Source organism: Triplophysa dalaica, chromosome 5 (assembly GCF_015846415.1).
Source record: "Triplophysa dalaica isolate WHDGS20190420 chromosome 5, ASM1584641v1, whole genome shotgun sequence".
Lineage (NCBI taxonomy): Eukaryota > Metazoa > Chordata > Actinopteri > Cypriniformes > Nemacheilidae > Triplophysa > Triplophysa dalaica.
This window is the reverse complement of record NC_079546.1, coordinates 2,567,359-2,587,690: the sequence shown is the minus strand read 5'-3', so window position 1 is coordinate 2,587,690 and position 20,332 is coordinate 2,567,359. Positions and strand designations below refer to the sequence as shown.

Genomic DNA, 20,332 nt, shown 5'->3' with positions numbered 1-20,332 from the left:
GGATCAATACATAAAGGATGAGAAAAAGCAATATAGTTGATCGATTATCTTTATTCATCGTCATAAAAGGCTGAAGCAAATTCCTGTGTGGTTAGTGCTGCGCATGGCACTACGTGTATATATTGGTTGCTTTTAGATTTGAGCAGAGAAGGTGGCAAATCTCAGATTAGATTTGAAATGCTGAAAACTATGCTTTTGTAAGGTTTGATGGATCACAATAGACAAGATAGGACAATTGCGCCATCTTGTGAATAAAAGAGTCTTTTGAGTAGAGGTCACCATTCCTTTTGCATTTCTATTTCTATTAGGAAAAGGCATAGTAATGTATTCTTTTGGGAAAAAAACTGTCCACATGATAGCCTCCAGATGTATTGCAAATTTTATATAGAAATATATTTTTTCATCTGCGGTTGAAAAATTATTATGGCAAATTATGTTATCACAATGTTTGCAACATTTTCCACATTACGTGCACTTAAATTCTCCCCAATATCTTTTTTATGTTGTTGTGAATTGCAATTATTTATTAAGTCATTAATAAACATCCAAGATTGTACACATAATACTGTAGCTCTTAATGTGACCTTTATAAGAAACTGCAAAAAGACATAGAAATAATAATTTTATTTTTTGTCTTCGAAACAAAATCAAGTTTCACAGGTTCACGTGATCCCCATGTCAGTCCGTTATCAGGATATCAGTGTAATTCACCTATATTTCCATAGAAAACATCAGACGTTAAGAATTAGTACTAAGTTCCTAAATGTTACTGAGCAGAGAGAAGAGAAACACTGTTTGGCCAGCACCTAGATGTAGAGATGTGAAATGATCTAGGCGGCTCTCAAATAAGACATACACTTTAGTCCATCATTTCTCAGACTTTCCTGAGCCCCAGTCACACTGCAGGAGTCATTTCCATCTGGAAGCCATAAGCCATCGCCATGACGATTGTTGTAAAAGTTCTGTACACACAAGTGCGTTGCTATGGCCACAGACGCTGTGGAGTGCCACCGGGGCTGTGATAGGAGGGTTTGGGGTACGGGGGCAGAGCAGGCCCTTCGGTGGGGTTTTCTGTGGGCAGAGGGGTGGAGAGACGGGGGTACACAGGTGCACTGGGTGCAGTTGGCATTGTGGTTGTGGGCACCCTCTGCAGGACGACATGTGGGTACACCTGACTGTCAGAGCGATAGAGTCCAGGCAGCGGAGCCTTTAAAAGGTTTTCTTGACTTCTGTAAAAATACAAATACACTTGATCACATCAAACAAGAACATTTAACAAAGCACCTGCACAACTTCCTACCTCTGATATCCACGGTTATCATAACCAGTTAGACCACCCATATAGACCGGGCTGTCAAGGGACAGAAGGGAATCAAGGTGCTGGGAAAGATTGTAAATTTTAGGCGGAGGAAAAGCCTCCCAGTCGCCTTCCTCTCCTTCCAGCCAGCACTCACTTCTCCAGGGCTTGTGCTGGTCTCTCATCCTGTACAGCCAAATAGCATAAACACGCACTTTTGCCCACATCATTCTTTACATTTTAAACCGCCCGGCCTCTTTTTTCCTGTGTGTGTTTGTGCATACGCGCATACCGACTCCTGCCGTCTGTCCGTTCGCTCCTGTCTCTCTTGCTCATGCGCTCTTGCAGGCAGCAGATGATAAAGGACACGGACATGGCAAAGATGATGATGCTGCTCACCACAGATGCCAGCACGGCCACTCTCAACCCCCGATCCTCCGGTTTGGGAATGGCTACCGGAGACACAAATGATTCCCACTCTTGTTTTGATTATGCATCATTATTTCTGCACAGATTTGAATATATATAATCTAGCGCTTGCTTGTGCATCTCGATCAATAACTAATTTGCAAGACTGGAGTGATCATAAGTCACTTCGACGAGTTTTATCTCTTTAAAAAACAAAATGACCGACCCTCACAATCTGGTGGGTAGTTGCTCCATTGAGGAGTGTTGCTCCGCAGCACACAGGAGATTTTCTCACTGCCCACCAGCTGGTATCCCTCAAGACACCAGAATGCCAACACCGTACCCAGAGACATTGCTGTGCCCTTCTCGACATAGAAAGAACCTCGCCGAGGGGGCAGCAGGGAAGCGCAGCTCAGACCTGTTTATGCGAAACAAACAAACAAACAGAGTTCTATTATATTCTATTAATAGAGTCTGCAATTAAAAGTGCTAACCCTTATAATAGGGCTGCTTTTTGAAGTTTTAAAGTATTTGTCCAAGTTGTACTTTATATTCAAGGTTTAAATAGATTTATTTGTGGAGTCAGTCTCCACATATGGTGTCTGGTCCCTCCCTCTCCCATATTCCACCTCTCTTCTACTCTTTCTCCACATTCCCACAGTTTTCAATGTCCTTTATTTTGCCTTTCTTTTTCTACTGAATTTTCATCAGCGTACTGTCCATCTCCACTGTACTGTCAATATACAGGCAAACTGAGCTCATATTGACTGCTGGCAGGCCACACTGGATCATGTTTATTGTTCACACCGGTTTGACCCCACAGAGTATCAGTGAGGACCAGCAGTGTGTTTAAGCCCCTGTGCTGGTTTCATTAAGCCTGGCTTAACTGGCATGGCAATGGCGCCCGAGTCAGATCTCATTGCTAGCGTGAAGGAACCCGACTCCATGGCAAAATAAATAAATAACTTGTCTATTTCTTTTTTTGCATTTCGACCCCTCTCACTTCCACTTCATAGGGTTTTACCAGAGAGGTGCTCTTGGAATAGAACGTGATTAAATTTAGCACGGGGCCGTGCATTCAAATTTGAGTACCCACAAGCCCCTGCGGTTGAGAAGGCAGTGGTGATGTGGTTATGAAGCCACCCATCCAGCAGACTACTTTTGATGGTTGGGTCTGTCAATATATTGATCGTGCAACTATAGTTCCTGTGGCAAAAAAAACCCAATTTAGAACAACTTTGCTTGTTTTGGATATCTACCGTGTAACCTTTCAAATTCGAGTGCACTGATCGCACACTGGCTCTCTCTCTGTGTCAGTTAAGTAATCCTATTTCAACTGTACAGTGCAGACAACGGATGAACTCACGGATGAAATATATCTGGGTCATATTTAACCCCAATTTTGATATATTAGCACAGTACTTTTTCTTTAAGTGTGAAATATAAATTGGACACAAAGGGAGTCCATGAGTCCATCCAGGAGAGATTCCCTTTTTCAAAGTAGGCTAATGTGATACGATCAAGACAAGACGATATAGCAACCGTCCAGTTCAGAAAAACCTGGCAACCCTGTAACGGAACTGACAAACAGCCAACAACTATTTCACAGCTGCCACGTGGCACAAAAAGCCTCCATTGTTTCACCTGTGGAATAAACCTCAAGTTACCTGATGGTGAAGGTGTCTGCGGTTGGTTTGAAATCTTCAGTCATTAAAAAATTACACTGCAATCTGACCAATATACATTACAGCTTAATAATGTCCACCTTTCTCTGTCGGACTCAGAACGCCACAAATCTGTCACGCAGATTGAGTTTAAATCAGAGGGAACGTCAATAAACTATTTGCAAAGTACACTCTGAGTACACATGGCTGGCAGCCGACAGAATATTTTAAGTTCTCCAATGATATTAAAAATGCCATCAATGTTATTTACAGTTCAAACCGACTGTGTTGCGTCTGATTTGCTTTTTTGACCATATACAGCATTTTTATTGCGCAATATTTAAAGCTCGGTTAGCATGTAAACCCTTAATAAGATTTTGCTTTTTAAGCCCACACATGATTTTCAGGATAAGTGCATGTGTGTTTTAGCCTGTGTATTGTAACGCGTGTCTGAACAGAGGGTGTACTGTAAACTCCTGCAAACTTTGCACAATGTTTCCTGTAAGCGTATGCAAAAAGTGTGTCAAATGTAATCCAGATTATACCTGGGCTTCCAAAAAAAATCTTACTCTATAACAGATCAGTATTACATGTTTACACAAAAACATTTTCACTGAAACTTTTAATACAGTAGTAGTAATAACTTTAGTTGTTTAAAAGAGCGATCATTGTTTGCATAGAAATATAAAGGGATTAACAATTCTATTTTATAGTTTCAACACAATGTTGTACACACCTGTGTTGTTGGTAGTGGGGGGATCAGTGATGTTCATCCCCGTCTCCGTGGAAGCTGTTGTGGTTTTTTGAAGTACCGGACTGGCTGATAACCCTTCATCTGGAGTAAATGTCCAAACCAAAGTCCATGTCGTAGACCACAGCAGGAACCCCCAGAAGAAGGGTCTGTCTGTTGATGCCATAGATGACCGTGTTTAAAAATGAGGAAGAAAGAATTGCTGTCAGTTTGTCATATTCAAGTCTCTGTGCTGATTGGTCCGTGGTGACTCCAAAGATCTCGAGCTTCAGCTGTGCACCCGTAGACACAGGGAGACCCGTTCTTCCAGGGAATCAAGCACAAAGAGAGAGAGACAGAGAGAGTTGGGCTTACTCCATCCCGCAGCAATGTATGGTTTTGGCTTCTCTCTCGTCTGTAAGCTGCTTGTCACTGTGTTCAATGCAGAGCCACTGCTGTGTTTGATCCTATAAACACAGCGTCTGCGTAACGCCACGCACATGAGAAGCCAAAGCACGTTTGCACGTCATGATACACATACAGCATGGGTCTCTCTCTCTCTCTCTCTCTGTCAGTGTCTTTCTCACGTGACTGCAGTGTCTTTAAAGCGATGGCATATTTTTGCCACCTGCATGCAGGTTACATTTCATAACACCAGGAGAAGGCAATGAGGATTATAGACTTTCTTAGCTGCAACACACTTTTTTTAAGCTTTTAGAACAACTGTATTTATATATTTATATTTTTAAGTATTGTGTTCTTCACAATTGTGTTACTGCTCACATTTTGCTCTATCTATGAATACAGAAACTGACCATTTGAAGTAGTTCTACATCAAGTATTATTATTGCACTCAAAAGTTTGAAGCCTCTTTAATATGAATTAAAGAGGTGAATTTAGTGTCAGCCAGTGTTTTATCCCATCAAACCCTTTAAACTCTGTCCAAGTTTAGGACAGCTCTTAATCTTCTGCATTGTGTCATGAAGACGATACACAGGCATTTCACATAGTAAAAGTGCAGTCTTGCAGAGGAACGGCAGCTCTTCCGACTGTTTCTTCACAATGTTTGAAGATTTAAGCGTTACTGACATTCATCCCCTGCTAAAACCGTAAATAGGTTTAAAGGTAACTTAGGCAACATTGATTAGGTTATGCAACACTGTATTCAGCATTACCACCCTGCCGACTTTATGCATAGCAGGTGATGAAAATCACTCATGGACACACATGTAGAATATACTGTACATGTCTTAGACATCAATCAAACAAAAGCCTTTCTCAAGCACACAACAGGTTAAAAGGCGGTTTAAAATGACCCCCTACCGCTGCTCATGTATTTGAACAAAGGTTTAAGATAGCCAAGAATTTCCTCAGATTAAGTTGGATTGTTCAGAAAGAAATTGCAAAGACTTAAAGCATGTTACACAACAGAAAAGCACCAAACAGATTTCTATTTGATGTTGTCTGTGCTATGTTGCACATGTTCTGTTGTAGAAGCAGTTTCTGCAAAGCCATTTCAACTGAATCTGATTTGCTTTGCCTAAATTTAGGATTATTAGTCATAGCAATAGCTTATCTTGTCCACTAGATGGCAAAGTATGTCCATTACACCAGGGGTCCCCAAAGTAGTGGTCGGAGCCCCGGGGTGTAGCAAGGCCACAAGGATGGGGTCCGCCAGATGATTTTCACAAATATTTTATTTTGTTATAAGAAATAGCCATTTTATATACAAATATTAGTCAAGTTAAAAATAAAAACATGCAAATAAAAAGCCATCAGCTTTTGGAATTTCCTCTCCCTCCTTCCTGACCCATGAGGTGATTACATCACATACAGCACCGCATTATACATTCATATCGCAGATTATTTTAGGCAGATTCGATTATTTTATATTATTTTGAGGTTTTAAGTTTAGGATATTTTTATTTGCGGAAATGAAACGTTGGTTAATATCAACCAAAAACAATGCAGGGAGCACAGTTACGCACAATGTTTGTATACTTTACCCACCTCCGATGATAGTGAGGGTCTCGAGTCCCTGCTGGCACTGTTATTTTTGGGGCCGCGGGCTGAAAAGTTTGGAAACCTCTGCATTACACGGTCATTAAATGGATTAACTATGAAAAAATGTAAAGATTGTCTGACCCTCGATACTATAATAAAATATAGATCAGTTCTGTAAGCACATATAAATTAAGCCCGATATAACTTTCATCTTACTAAATGTTGCTATAATTTCTAATGAAATCTATTTTTTTATTTGGACTGGATACGAAAAGTTACTAAAAAGAGTCCATCATACATGGGAACAATTTTAATAAAGTTTATATAGAATCCCAGAATGCACTTCGTACCCAAAGTGCACAGATGTATTCATATATAATGTAAATTTCAATAATTAATGGTCACCACCTAATTCTTGTCTCCATTTGATTTCTTTCATTGTAGATGTGTCCAAACCTTGAATGGGTAAAATAAGTCTATGCACTAGCCTATCATCACTTAATCTATCATCACAACTTTAAACCTAGTAAACCATATAACAAAACTGTTGTCACAAGCTATTGCGCATGTGTAGATGCATGTGTTTCTTGTAATTGTACAACACTCTTTATTCACTTAGAGTTTTAACAGCGTGTTCTAGGTTCCCTGCTGGTTTTATTCTGAGAAACCGTTGCCGTTGCATGTAAATGGTTCAATTTGGCTCAGGCGCATCTGACCTACGACCCCCAAGTCCATTCATAACCTCCACTTATTAAAGGGATACTTCACCCAAAAATGAAACTTCTGTCATCATTTACTCACCTTCGAGTTGTTCCAAATCTGAATAAATGTATTTATTCTGACTAACACAGAGAAAGATATTTTGAAGAATGCTTGTAACCAAACAGATATTGCCCCACATGGACTCCCATAGTAGGAAACAATATTTTATCATAATTTTGTTCTGTTGAACACAAAAGAAGACATTTTGAAGAATGTAGGACAACAAACAGTTCTGGGGCACATTTGACTACCGTTGTACTACTATGGTAGTCAATGGGTGGCAAAATCTGTCCGGTTAAAGCAATCTTTTAAATATATTTCTCTGTGTTCATTTGAAAAAAGAAATAAATCCAGGTTTGGAACAACTCAAAGGTGAGTAAATGACGACATTTTTGGTTGAAGTATCCCTTTAACCTCTGATTGGCCCATATGCAAACTGGGAGGAGAAACGACTGGAATAAAGGAAATTTAGCTTTCTGTGTGGTCATACATTTCTTCTTCATGATTGAAGAAGTTTGAGGACTCACGAAAAGAGTACTGTGGTGGCAGTTAATGTATACTTACTTTTGCACAGTGAGTGTCATTGGGAACATAACTGTCGAAACGAAGCAAGCATGGCGAATTACAGATAAAGGAATACACAGGTGGAGACACAAAAGTCGGTGTCCTTTTCATCATTTAAAAAGGCTATAAGAGGCGTCTGCTTATCACTCCTGTATGGAATAGAAGGACGACAGGACAAATCAAATTTGTACAGGAGGTGCGATTACAATCCATTTAACCAAACTACCTGTTTTTTAGAAGAAAACGCACTTTACGCATCGGGTGCGTTGCGTAAAACGCACGAAAAAGGGAATCAGTCATCTGCGTGGATAGCAAGAACATATTATCTCAAAGGGAAAGTGGTAAAGTGTTTCTTAAAGTAATCTTAAAAGGACCCTGGACTTTGAGAGAACTGAATCGCAACGGATTCTCCCATGAGGCTGGAAGGCGCCAGAATGGACATAATAAAAAAACTATGGACGGCTCGGAAACTCATTCTCGTGGTCATGATCCCGTTATCGCTGTTGCCTCTTCCACTCATTCACCCGTGCAGCGTGAGTAAATATCCAATCCACTTCATAAAAAAAAATACATTAACATCCATCCGTAACGGTCGCGCGCTTTCCAATGCGCATTTACGCACCGGTTCGTATTGGTAAACTTTGGATTTTTTTTATCGAAATGCAAGTTAATATTGGATTTTGTTGAAGTCAACTAACTTTTATTCACTGATTTACCAATTATTATATATTTATATAAGAAAACCTTATTAAGTGCTTCTTAAGTAGATACATTTTTATATTCATTGCGCGGAGTTTGTAAAATATATTGGATATGCTGATTAATAAAACGACAACATCCCAATGTTTTGAAAAGTAGACAGGTTAGAAAATATATAATATATGTAATTGATCAAGGTTTGGAGCCTTTGGGGTTATTCTCGGAGACGCATCGACCTCTTACCAAATTGGTTCTTTTCCAAGTGAAGGATTAGACAACGCCGCCTATTGGTGCTGTGATAGTTAATGTGATTTTGATGGGATTTGTTATTCGAAACAACGGCAGTTTTTACAGATGTTGTTTGTTTGTGAACTAAGTTTCAGTCCAATATAATCAAAGCCTGCAGAGAAGCAGTTATTTAAGTGGCCTCAAACATGACCTGTCATACTGAACACAATTACCATTGGTTTGCAAATTACAATGTAAGAGACTAGATTGAAAGACTGTTGGCTACCTGAAAATCATATGAAAAAAATCATATTAACAGTAAAAAAACTACAAAAGGGCGTCATTGACACTTTACCAGGAACTTGTATAAACACTCGGGTGAATGACTACATTTAAAAATATAATTTTATTGGCCTATGTCATCTATTCGCATATTATCAGACTGATTGATTAAAATTGATGGAAACATCTATCAGGTCTATAATCAAACTGGGGGTTTAGATCAATCATTCTTCAGGAAATGCTACATCCTCCGCCTTCACAGCTTTTTTGCGATCACAAACACCTTTACAGATTAGATCACCTTTGCCACATGTTATCTTCCTATAATCTTAAAGGCCTTTTTGATGGCTCTTTTCATCAAGGGTTGGAAATAAAGTCGTAACTATTTAGATCACAGCAGTTCACTAATCCCATCTCTGCCTCTGAGTGAAAGCAATTATTCATAGAAAACAGTTATACAATGAATGAGATTGTGAGTCGTCCTGGGAGAGCTGATGTTGAAACAGAACTTTTTAATGCCATTAAAACTATTTATGCTCGTTTTACACTTTTCAGGATTAATTAGAAGAATTTATCAGTTTCCCCCTTTGTCTGACACATCAATGTGCCATCAGACATTCTAACAAAAATCAATCCTATCAGAATGGACTGATTGCTCAAACGTTGATGAGATTAGAAGAGGACAAACGCATGTGCCAATGGAGGTTTAATCTAAATACAGGTTTATGAATACAAGACCGTGCTGAGTAATATTCAGTTTAGGGCATGCCCATAATTGGGTGGTGTGATGTTGTGGCTGAAGCTCAGGGCAGGTAACCGGAAGTTATTTAAAAACCCGTAATGTATAATCCACCAACCATAAGATTCTCCAGCGTGATTGACCCTGGTTACAAATCTACTTTAAAAGAGCTTTCTGATGGAATAGTGCGATCCGGGAGTGCTCACACATCATCAGTTTATTCATTTAAAATTAGCTACATGGTTTATATATATTAGATGTCTACAGTACCATCATCATCTTCAAGTTATTTACTTTAAAAATGAATTGTTAAAATATCAAAACTCTATTTTGATATAAAATCCACGCGAAATAACCTTCTGAAACATTTCTAATGGATCTACAAAGATTAACAAAATAGCTTATTCTCATCAACTATATCTGCATCTGTATGGAAAATTGGAATGTGTGAGTTTGTATCAACTTGGTCTGGTTGTTCATGCCTGTTATGAAACACGATTTATTCAGAAATATGAATCACCTGACGCACATTTATTAGCCTGTGTAGCCTAACATTTGTGTGAGACAGCTAAGCTGACTCAAATCTGCCAACTGTAAAATGATATTTGCAATTTATAATTATTTGTTGTTTGGAAGTGCTCACACACATTTTACATTCTGTGCTGTCAACTGGAAACAAGTGACCAGGATTTCGATTGTTCAACATATGCAAACTGACCCCCAACTCTGCTGCTGTTGAAATTCCAGTTTTGCTTCAAATAAAACTCGTCATTTGGTTTAAACGATCAGTCTGCCTGACCTCTATCTCTGTTCTATCCCCCTGCAGGAATCCTCTTGTGCTTACGTCCTGATTGTTACCGCGGTATACTGGGTATCTGAAGCTGTTCCACTGGGAGCTGCAGCACTAGTGCCAGCCTTCCTGTACCCGCTGTTTGGGGTCCTTAAATCCAGTGAGGTATGAACCTTATCTATTTACTTGTGTTTCTGTGGCTATGTTAGAAGAGCATAATGCTAGAAACGTCAAAATCATGGGTCCTGGGACTTTAAACTGAGATTTTGAGAGAGTGTTGTGCAGAATAATTTGGCCTAGATTTAAGCACATGGAATATAAGTATTATATTTTTTCTGAAATATTCAATTGTGATCCTTAAAAACATCTTCAGGTAAAGTTTGAGGCGGGTTTGCTGCATCCACGTGTGCGCAGTAATGGGTCAGAGCATTTTACAGCCCTTTTACAGTGCTGACCATTCATTTCTACCACCCTGTAAACCAACATGATATTATGTAAAACAAAATTCTGCATCATGTGACTAAATCCCATTGATAAACTTGACAAAGCAACTTGTTATCTCAAGACCTTGTAATCGTGTTTGGTAAATATGCTGTTTATTTTATGCAATCTCACATCGTTCTCATCCTAGTCTGCGGACCGCAGGGGCTTTGGGTTTCCTGGGGTTCTCATACTGAATTAATACCTGTTAATTCCTCTGAAGGATTGCCTGTAAAATGTTTAGAGGCGGGGAGAGGTACATAAGGAGAGTTTATGTAGAGTTCATATAATATTTACCTTTATGCATTTTTAAAGAGACACTTTTAAAGTGACTTATGGTACATTTAAAATATACGTTTATCAGTATTTGTGGAGCTTGTGTTATTCTAAACACGTCAGATCTGTGATAGTTAAGAATTTAACACCATTCTACTGCAATGTGATGGGCATAGTTCAAAAATACAAGATAAAGAATAGCAAGTCACAGTTTTACACGCCATAAACATCCTTATAGCTTTGTTTAATACTTCTTACAGAGTTACCTTTGTCATTGTTACAATGTATTTAAAAAAAATAGTTTTTTAGAACATGAGTTGTAAACCTGTGTGTGTTTTTGAATGCAGGTGGCCTCTGAATATTTTAAGGACACGACTCTACTGCTGATGGGAGTCATATGTTTGGCTGCATCCATTGAGAAATGGAACCTGCATAAACGCATCGCCCTCCGTATGGTCATGATCGCTGGAGCCAAACCGGGCATGTATGTTGGAATAAACAGGCACTCACCCTTTAACCTTCACATACAGCTGCAGACTCAGTTGTGTGTCTTATGAACAGTATGTAATGTTGTGTTGCAGGCTGGTGTTGGGGTTCATGTGCTGCACGGTCTTCCTCTCCATGTGGCTGAGCAACACGTCCACCACCGCCATGGTGATGCCCATCGCTGAAGCCGTGCTACAGCAACTCATCTGCACTGGAATAGCGGATTCACTCGATGACTCTGTTACCGTGGATACACAGGAAGAGGACAGCGGTGGGTCAAAGCTTTGAATGGGTTCAAATGGATTGTAAGCGTATGTACTTTATAACAGCAACTGAAATGTTTATGTCTAAAAACGTGGTCACATTCTTTACAGAAAAAGAGGAAAATCACAAACCCATCAACAATGAACTTGAACTTATGAACTACAAAGACAAGTATGTGTTTTTGTGAAAGTGAAATTGTTTTAAAGTCCAGCTATTACATCAAATGTATTTATTGTAGTTTTTCTATGATTGCAGTGAGCAACATGAAGTCTGCATTCTGAGAGAGGTAAGACAAAACCTGTCACCGTATTATTAGGGTGCACATAAGATTGGCCACTAAGTGTTGTTTAGAACAAGTGAAATACTAACAATAGATATGATTTCCAAAGGAACTGAGTTATTTCCAGAGCAAATATGTACATGTCATTTTGATGCGTCAATTTGATCTTGATGTTTGCCTGACAATAACAATGCCATCACAAAATGTAAACATGTTTTGCTAATTCTTAGCTGAATTTATCTTACTGTACGGCTGTTTAGACATTTTTATTGGAAAACAAGACAATGATTAGGGATAGGATTTTTAGTGGACAAAGGCCAAAGTGTAAAAAAATTGTTTTTCATACTGTAGGAGTCAAACGGTCTAGCATTAAAGCCTGCTTTCGGCACGGCGTTTTCTAATCAATCAAATGGATATCTCCCAGAGGTGAGAACTTCAGCTGGGCTAACTGTAACTCTCTAAAAGTTGCTTCTCAAAATAATGTTTTATCGTTTCTAAACACAGGGCCCAATAAGCATTCCTGCGCCACCAAAGAAACCCAAAATCCGGAGAGACTCTTTGTACCCGACCAAGAGAGATCACATGATCTGCAAGTGTCTGTCCCTCAGCATCACATACGCGGCCACCATCGGTGGTCTCATCACCATAACCGGAACGTCCACCAACCTCATCTTCGCCGAACAATTCAACAAGTATGTCAACGCTTTACCGCACTCTCTCCGAATTGTCTGATAAATGGTGCATTCAGAAAATTTATCTCTGGCACTACTGGGATTTGTCTAAGCACCTAATTCAATCCGCTCAATCTCATTTCCAGGACATTTTAAATACCCTGTGCACAGAAAAATATCCCTTTACTTGTGCAACATTTGTTGGGCAAAGGTGACTTTATATTGTTACCTGGTTTTGCACTGCACATATACAGTTATCACAGTAAAAGAGGGTATTTAGTGGGTCAGTGGTTCTGTTATAATCAATGTTTAGTTGGAAATGCTGTTATCACCTACTTGACATTTTACTAGACATAATCAATAGAGACTCCGTATTGGGCAAAAAATCTTGCCCCACATTGATCGGACCTCAGTATCTTCTTGGGGCTTTCATTCGCTCTGTAAACAGACCCTTGTCCTTTTCTTCCACACTGGAAGACAAAAATTGAGCTGAATGACCCCTGAACGCAGCTGAAATTCAGTGATACAGTGAAGTGAGACAGAAACATTTTAATGACTGATTCAACAGCACAAACCAATAATATTCATTTTTAAGAGTACACAACTATTGACCAAAGTGTTAACACTTTTAAGTTATTACCTGATACCAATAAACTTTATTCCAAAACGTCTTTTCCAGTCGTTACCCGGAGGCGAAAGTCATCAATTTTGGCACTTGGTTCATCTTCAGTTTGCCGATCGCTCTCATCATGTTGGTTCTGACCTGGCTATGGCTGCACTTCTTATTTTTGGGATGCAAGTAAGAATGCACAACTGTTGTATTGAACGAGGACATTTGATTGAAGTTGATGTTCTAAAGGTTGAAACATTTCCGGCTGTTATCTTCTCACAGTTTTAAAGAGACTTGCTCTCTCAGCAAAAAACGCAAGACCAGGCGCGAGATCCTGTCGGAGAAACGCATTCATGAGGAGTATGAGAAACTTGGCCCCATTAGGTAAAATCACTTGACATGCACATCCACACTGTTTGAATACAATAGCACGGGTCTTACACAAACCTGGCTTGTGAGCCATTAGTAGATTTATGTTTGACTCAGATATGATGTTCATCTGGTCTACAGTTATCCTGAAGTTGTGACGGGCGTTTTCTTCATTCTGATGACTGTACTTTGGTTCACCAGGGAGCCAGGATTCGTTCCAGGCTGGACGTCCCTATTTGAGAAGTACATACACAGTGTGGCCACTTTACACATTCAATAAAATTGATTTAAGTTTCAAGAATGAAACTTTGGCGCAGCTCCATAGCTTGGCAGCGATGCCAACATTTTTGGGCATCCTGGTGCCTGTTAAGAAACTTCTTTTGGCCAAAACTTAAACAGCACTGCGTTAGAAAATCCCATAATCCATTGTGACCAATGTGGGTTCTAAATATATATTTTAATATCAATTAAAGCAAAAAAGTATAATTAAAAATTCATTAATTAAAAAAGATTTTATGAAACTGCCTTACCAGACAATATTCTATGTAGACAGCTCACTAGCTTTACAACAGAGCCATTTTCTTGATTTGACGCAAAACAAAAGTATACACACACCATTGTAAGTCGCAGTGAACAGAAATATACATCATATGTGAATAATATGTGTGTCTTGCAGGAAGGGCTACAGGACGGATGCCACAGTGTCGGTGCTCCTCGGGTTCCTCCTCTTCCTCATCCCCGCTCGAAAGCCATGGCCATCTGCATTCTCCAGCAAGAGCACAGGTCAGATCCCACGCTGCACGCAGCAGGGCCTCTGCACGCTACGATTCATTCGCTCAGCAGGCCGCTGCTGTAATACAGAGGGTCTTGCTGTACAACCAGTTCTTCTCTTTAGGACATGAGAGTAAAGGTGACGTTCTCAATGGTGCACCCTGCTGACTGGGTTTGGTAACTGCTCTCGTCTGTATTATCTTTGCAGGTGATGATGAGGATGAGGAAGATGACCCGCTGGCCCCGATGATCACATGGAAGGACTTCCAGAGACTGATGCCGTGGGAAATCGTCATTCTGGTTGGAGGGGGTTACGCGCTGGCCGCAGGATGCAAGGTGAGCTAAACAACAAAACTATTTGACACAAGTATTTAAAAAATAACATCAGATCTTTTTCTAAAAAAGACATATCGTGTCCTCTCTCGGCCAGGTGTCAGGACTCTCCATGTGGATCGGTCGGCAGCTGGAGCCAATGAGTGGTCTTGCTCCGTGGGCCGTCACACTGCTAACATGCCTTCTCGTGTCAGCCGTCACAGAGTTCGCCAGCAACCCGGCCACACTCACCGTGTTCCTGCCCATCCTCTCAGCTCTGGTTAGAACACACTATCACACACCAGTAACATCAGACAAACAAATGAACCTGCGTGAAACCGTATCATCTCAGTTGTGTTCTCTCCATAATGACCCTAATAAACGACCCCTCTGCCCCCGCAGTCAGAGACTCTGCAGATCAACCCCCTGCAAACCCTGATTCCCGCCACCATGTGCGTGTCCTTCGGCGTCATGCTGCCTGTTGGAAACCCGCCGAATGCCATAGTGTTCAGTTACGGACACGTGCAGATCAGCGACATGGTATGAAAAACACCATCCTTTAATATCAGCTCTGTTACATCCCACCGCTGTGCCAAGAACGTAGTGTCAAGAGGCCAAGCAATTAAACATTTGTTTTCTGCAAGCACGTCTTTGAAGTGTACACTGTGACACTGTGTTACATGTATTAAACATGTATTCAATTGGCAGATGTAAGAGGGCAATTCCAATGTTATGGATGTGACATTTTGCGTTATGGACGTGAAATAAAAATGCTCAGAGAATGAATTTGTTACAAATTTATTGAACCATCTGTTCATATTTTACTAAACCCTTGTTGATAGAGTCTAAACATAAAAAAGTAAGTCTATGAAAAAAAATTATATTTAAGAAAGGGCAATAAACTTGCGTTATGGATGTGACAAAAAAGGACGAGTTTTTCGGAGACGACAAACTTTGTAGGATTTCTGTGAAATAAAATGCACAATCCTGAAGCAATAATACACAATAAATGGAGAAGGGATGCCTCTTTATAGAACATAAAATGCTAATATCTGTACTGTTACCATGGTAAAAAGCCTTGGTAAAAACGTAACTTTTTTGTAAGGTTGTAAGGTTGACAATTTCATGGAATTGCCCAAGACTTTCTTAATGCTGAAATCTACAGACGTCCACTTGCTTCCTGTACAAAGTCAATGGTAACAGGGTTGACATTTTAAATGGATAGTTCACCCCAAAATAAAACTTGCTGTCATAATTTATTTATCTGCATGTCGTTCAAAACCTGAATATGATTTATTTTTTCTGTGGAACACAAAATCTATTTTGAGAAACGACTGAGAGGTTTTGTGTCCAAACTAAACGAAACTCTCTAACGTTCTTGAGATTGTCCTTATTAGTGTTCTGCAGACGAAAGAAAGGGATACAGGTTTGAAATGACATGAGGGTGACTAAATAAGGGTAAACTATCCCTTTAAGATGTCCCACTGTGTTTTGTCAAATATACTGTATATAAAAGAGATTCAGATCTCACTCGTTGTGCATGAAGACAAGTTTGTTAATTTATTTTTCCTACATTATTCACAGGTAAAAGCTGGCTTTGGAGTGAATCTGATTGGCGTTTTTGTGGTCATGCTGGCTATATTGACATGGGGAGAGCCACTGTTCGGCCTGAGTGAGTTCCCCACCTGGGCAGTGATGCGTAACGTCACCGGCAACTTGTAGCTGATGGCAGGCAGAGGGGACACTGAATATACACTGAAGGAGGCACATAAATGTTTCACAAGTTTTGTTTTGTCCTGTCTGTGGAGTAAAGAAGACCATGTATTTATCTGTGATGCCCCTGGGCTCCGTGGGAAGATTTCTCCAAGCCTATAAGAATTCCTCACACATTCATACGAAATGTTTCATGTATTACATTTAATAATTTGCCATTGCAATCGATGACAGGTATTCAAAGTCACCCACTTCTTTTCACTTATAAATCAACGCTGCTTTTAAGTGTTAGACGTAGATTACATCAGCTGAACTTTATGTGCCTACATACAACGAAATGCAATCACCCGTGCACGTACCGACTGAATGTAACGCACCTGAATGCTTTATTTTCTGATGCCTAACATGTGTCGCGATACATTTGCATTATTTACTGTACATGAGTGTTGTGAGGAAGATTAAACTTCAGATAAAGCAGCTGAAATCGTGCCTAACATGCTGTTACCAAAATGTTACTTAGGTTTTGTGGTCTGGTTACAGAACATCATTGCAAGTGTAATGTAAAAAATCAACTGGAATTCTTCATTATTCTTACAATCGCACGTTCAATTGCTTTTGAAAGGTACATACTAAAGACTAACATTTTGTTATCGCCGACAATCCAGTGGCCTAGTCATGACCGAATCACTGTAATTTTTTTTGCGCTCGATCTCCAACAAAGCCTTTGTTTTACCTGATATCTCCAAAACAAATAAAACACTGTATTTTTGGTTCATTTATGTATTCTGCATTTCAAACATGTCCAAAGGAACATACTCAAGATCAATGAAAAAGATAGTTATTGAAATCATGTTTATTAATGATTTCGTCCCGCATACATAAATAAGATCATCTGGAAATGATCAACAATTTCTCATTAGAAAGGAAATATTTAGTGCACTAATGCCATTGCTGGTCTAGAGGCCAGGGCACATCTCAGATGTTCGGCGTTATTAACTGCAGTCAGTTTCAACTTGATTTCGATGCTCCCTCTGTGGGTTCATATCCTTCGGTTTGTATTTTCTCCTTGTACTTCAAGAAGTCCCTTCGTTTGGCGAAATACTTCACCTGCCGTTGAATTAAAACAATCAGTTTATTTCTACACATACTGTTTAGAAGAAATAGTGATTGCACAATGCAACACAAAAAACATAAACATTTTAAACAGTAATATAATTTATATTGTGGAAAAACAAAATGGTTATGTAGCATTTTGATGAAATGCTGTGTAAAAATACCTTAACAAACGTGTAAACAAATAAGTCAAAAATAGCAGCAGGCCAAATGAATGTTATAAATGCGAATTTTGATTGCAAAAAATATTATATTATGGTAAAGCAAAGTTAAATTATAACAACTATTAATCCCTGCATTTTATAGATTTATTGCGAGAGTCTGATTGGCTACTGCAGGTGTGCGGTCATCCCCAGCTGACGCATGCGCTTGATCTACTCTGGACTATAATTTAGCTGAACCTCATTAGTTTAGCGATCACTTTATTAACCTTCTTTATTTTATCATTGACATATAAGACAATAAATATATATTTAGTTTTGACATGTTTAAATGACCAGAAGTATAAGCAACATAAGATGGAGCTCCGATAAACTGACGTTGTAAGACAATAATTTAAAGTCAACCTAATCCTTTATTTATAAAGTTAATTATTTATCGGTCTGTGAATAAATATCTGCTTTAAAATCTAGCCAGTATTGAAATCTTTGGTTATTTATATAATTTACTTCAATATCTAAATACTATGTTGCCGAGGTAACGTTACAGTGTTACAAAGTTATGGGTAACGTTAGGGTTAAACCGGGTTTAATGGAAAACGCTCCAGTAGTGGACAACTGTGGGATGATGTTTAAGGTTCTTTTTTCATCTGGAACAGAAAATATTAGCTGGGAATTGCACTGAAGCCCTTGAATCAAATAAATGCTAATTGTCTACACCTGTAGAATGGGTTCGAACGACTAATTTTCAATATTAGACAATACCAGGATCTCTGAATCAAAAACATGGCCTCACCCACTGAGCAGGACACTTGGCTTCAAAATCTCGCTGGTGTTTCTCACAGGCAGATGTCTTGTCTTCATTGAGATCTAAACACTTCCACAGCTCGTCTCTGGCACCCCAGCAAGCTTTGCGTTCACTGGAAGTAGGAGCACTCATCTCTGTCTCATCTGCATGATAAAAGCACAGAAGGTTCGTTACCGACACTTATATTCAGGTATGTTATCGATGCAAGACTTTGACAGTCGCTAGCAGATATTTAGGACCGTTTCTCAGAATGTAGCTCTAATTTACATAAATGCATTCTGACCGCTTACCAAAGACGACTCATTACTTGATTTACTGTATGATGTCGCTGAAATTGTGATAACCCGAAAAAGGTTTAATAACTTAATATAAAGTGCAGAGAGTGCCAAGGACGCAAATGAATGCAGCGGTTGCTGTACATCTGTCGCTTCCTGATGACGTCACATAGCGCTTATGAAACGGTTCTATTATCGCACACTAGATGGTACCCTAGAGACGTTTCAGTTATTTTCCCACTGATGAAATAAGAATTAAAAGGCTATTAATAAAACAAATTGTTACCAAATGTCTGCTTGATATTTCATGTTTTTGTTAAATGTCAATTTATAGTATGTTTATGTTATTTATTTAATTATTTGTTACATTAACTTAAATATTTAAGGAGGGCATTCTTTGTTATTTGATTGACACTGGTAGAAAGTAAATAAACACCCAACCCATAGAAACAACCAACAAATGATGGCAAAAAGCTTCCTTTATCAGACTGAAGGGATGGAAGGGTTCAAGTGCCTGTTATTTGGTTTCACTCTGAACTAAAGTGAGACAGTCAAGGTGTGTTTGATGGAGGGTCAATATTTACTATTGGTTTAACTTTGAAATAATTTGATTTCTTACTGTCCCATGAATCAAAATCATCAGTTTTCTGACCGCTTTTGTCTCTTGACACGTCGCCCCATCAGCAGCTTCTTCCATGGTTTGGACTGAACCAAATTTGGGTGTCCCACTTTCTGGAGCTATGATATGTTGTTTCTCTCATCTCTGCTGTGGTGTTTTGGATTCTGATTGTGTGGTGTGGTTCAGGGGGGCTGCATTGGCCTCATTCATTTCTTTCTTCCGTCCGTCAGGTTTTGTCTTTTTCTTTGTGATGTGTCTGTTGCTTAGGAACTAAGCCGTACATTTCAGTCATGGCTGACTTTTGACACCTATTATTTATCAAAGTGATTTTAATAATCCACAGGCTTATAATAGTTTTATAAATAAGCAGTAGGGAGTGTCATACCAAATAATTACATTAGCATATCACAAAGAAGTGAGTGTAAACGCTATTATGCATGATAAATTACTTTAAAGCAAGTGCTCTTGAGAAACTCATTACTAAATGTACCAGGTGTCAAATGATTCATTCATAAAAGTACGATCCATTGTGCCAGTGGATGTCAAAGCATTATCACAAATGCATCTGTGGCATATTTGGATTATTCAAGAAAAGACGGAATGTATTTTTACATTGTGATAACAAGTCACAAACTCTGGATGTTTTTCAGCACGTGATTTGATTTTGAGGTTTCCTCCCTGAGAGCTGAGATAGTTTGTGCAGTCGTTGGCTTTGTGCTTTAGATGAAAAGCCCCCAACAGTCTTTCTTTGGGCCCCTCACTCTATCTCTTGGACTCAAGGAGCCCTGATGTCACATTTGAGGGACTTTCTTCAATGGAAGCGTCTGCTGTGGGAAGGGATGTTAGCTTCAGGAATGGCTTTTATAACACAACAGGGTACCTATCACCTAAACTGAAACTTTACAGAACTACCTGGTGTATATAGAAACTTGAGATATTTTTCTTTTATTGAGTGTTATA

General features: G+C 39.2%; 3 protein-coding genes across 7 annotated transcripts in view; 1 reads left to right on the top strand and 2 right to left on the bottom strand.

The window, feature by feature from the left end:
* slc13a4 (solute carrier family 13 member 4) overlaps positions 1 to 17,174 on the top strand; it is a 28,616-nt gene extending 11,442 nt beyond the window's left edge. Inside the window, exons 1-16 of one of the 4 annotated variants that reach the window (XM_056748904.1) lie at positions 5,771 to 5,916; positions 10,204 to 10,332; positions 11,271 to 11,407; positions 11,505 to 11,680; positions 11,784 to 11,844; positions 11,929 to 11,959; positions 12,305 to 12,379; positions 12,458 to 12,645; positions 13,304 to 13,423; positions 13,517 to 13,618; positions 13,745 to 13,846; positions 14,280 to 14,386; positions 14,583 to 14,710; positions 14,805 to 14,966; positions 15,089 to 15,226; positions 16,271 to 17,174. In XM_056748904.1, coding sequence (XP_056604882.1) covers positions 11,310 to 11,407; positions 11,505 to 11,680; positions 11,784 to 11,844; positions 11,929 to 11,959; positions 12,305 to 12,379; positions 12,458 to 12,645; positions 13,304 to 13,423; positions 13,517 to 13,618; positions 13,745 to 13,846; positions 14,280 to 14,386; positions 14,583 to 14,710; positions 14,805 to 14,966; positions 15,089 to 15,226; positions 16,271 to 16,408 — 1,626 coding nt within the window. In that variant the 5' untranslated portion in view covers positions 5,771 to 5,916; positions 10,204 to 10,332; positions 11,271 to 11,309 and the 3' untranslated portion in view covers positions 16,409 to 17,174. Of the gene's footprint in view, positions 1 to 5,770; positions 5,917 to 7,381; positions 7,963 to 10,203; positions 10,333 to 11,270; positions 11,408 to 11,504; positions 11,681 to 11,783; positions 11,845 to 11,928; positions 11,960 to 12,304; positions 12,380 to 12,457; positions 12,646 to 13,303; positions 13,424 to 13,516; positions 13,619 to 13,744; positions 13,847 to 14,279; positions 14,387 to 14,582; positions 14,711 to 14,804; positions 14,967 to 15,088; positions 15,227 to 16,270 lie in introns of those variants that run through there. The other 3 variants (XM_056748901.1, XM_056748903.1, XM_056748902.1) reach the window with 3 other exon arrangements.
* Positions 610 to 4,618, bottom strand: zgc:162331 (uncharacterized protein LOC793007 homolog). 2 transcript variants are annotated; one of them, XM_056748909.1, is made up of 5 exons: positions 4,106 to 4,618; positions 1,932 to 2,123; positions 1,590 to 1,749; positions 1,301 to 1,483; positions 610 to 1,229 (listed from the first exon to the last, which is right to left on the bottom strand). In XM_056748909.1, exons 1-5 carry the CDS (start codon positions 4,284 to 4,286, stop codon positions 983 to 985), a joined length of 963 nt encoding a protein of 320 aa, XP_056604887.1. In that variant the 5' UTR covers positions 4,287 to 4,618; the 3' UTR covers positions 610 to 982. The 2 variants fall into 2 exon arrangements, with proteins under 2 accessions (XP_056604887.1, XP_056604888.1); XM_056748910.1 differs by having other exon boundaries at positions 1,938 to 2,123.
* Positions 17,175 to 17,236: 62 nt separating the features above from the next.
* LOC130421164 (cytochrome c oxidase assembly factor 6 homolog) lies at positions 17,237 to 18,909 on the bottom strand. Its single transcript, XM_056748913.1, has 3 exons — positions 18,769 to 18,909; positions 18,467 to 18,621; positions 17,237 to 17,506 (listed from the first exon to the last, which is right to left on the bottom strand). The coding sequence occupies exons 2-3, from the start codon at positions 18,608 to 18,610 to the stop codon at positions 17,408 to 17,410; spliced, it is 243 nt and encodes an 80-aa protein (XP_056604891.1). The 5' UTR covers positions 18,611 to 18,621; positions 18,769 to 18,909; the 3' UTR covers positions 17,237 to 17,407.
* Between the last annotated feature and the right edge of the window lie 1,423 nt (positions 18,910 to 20,332).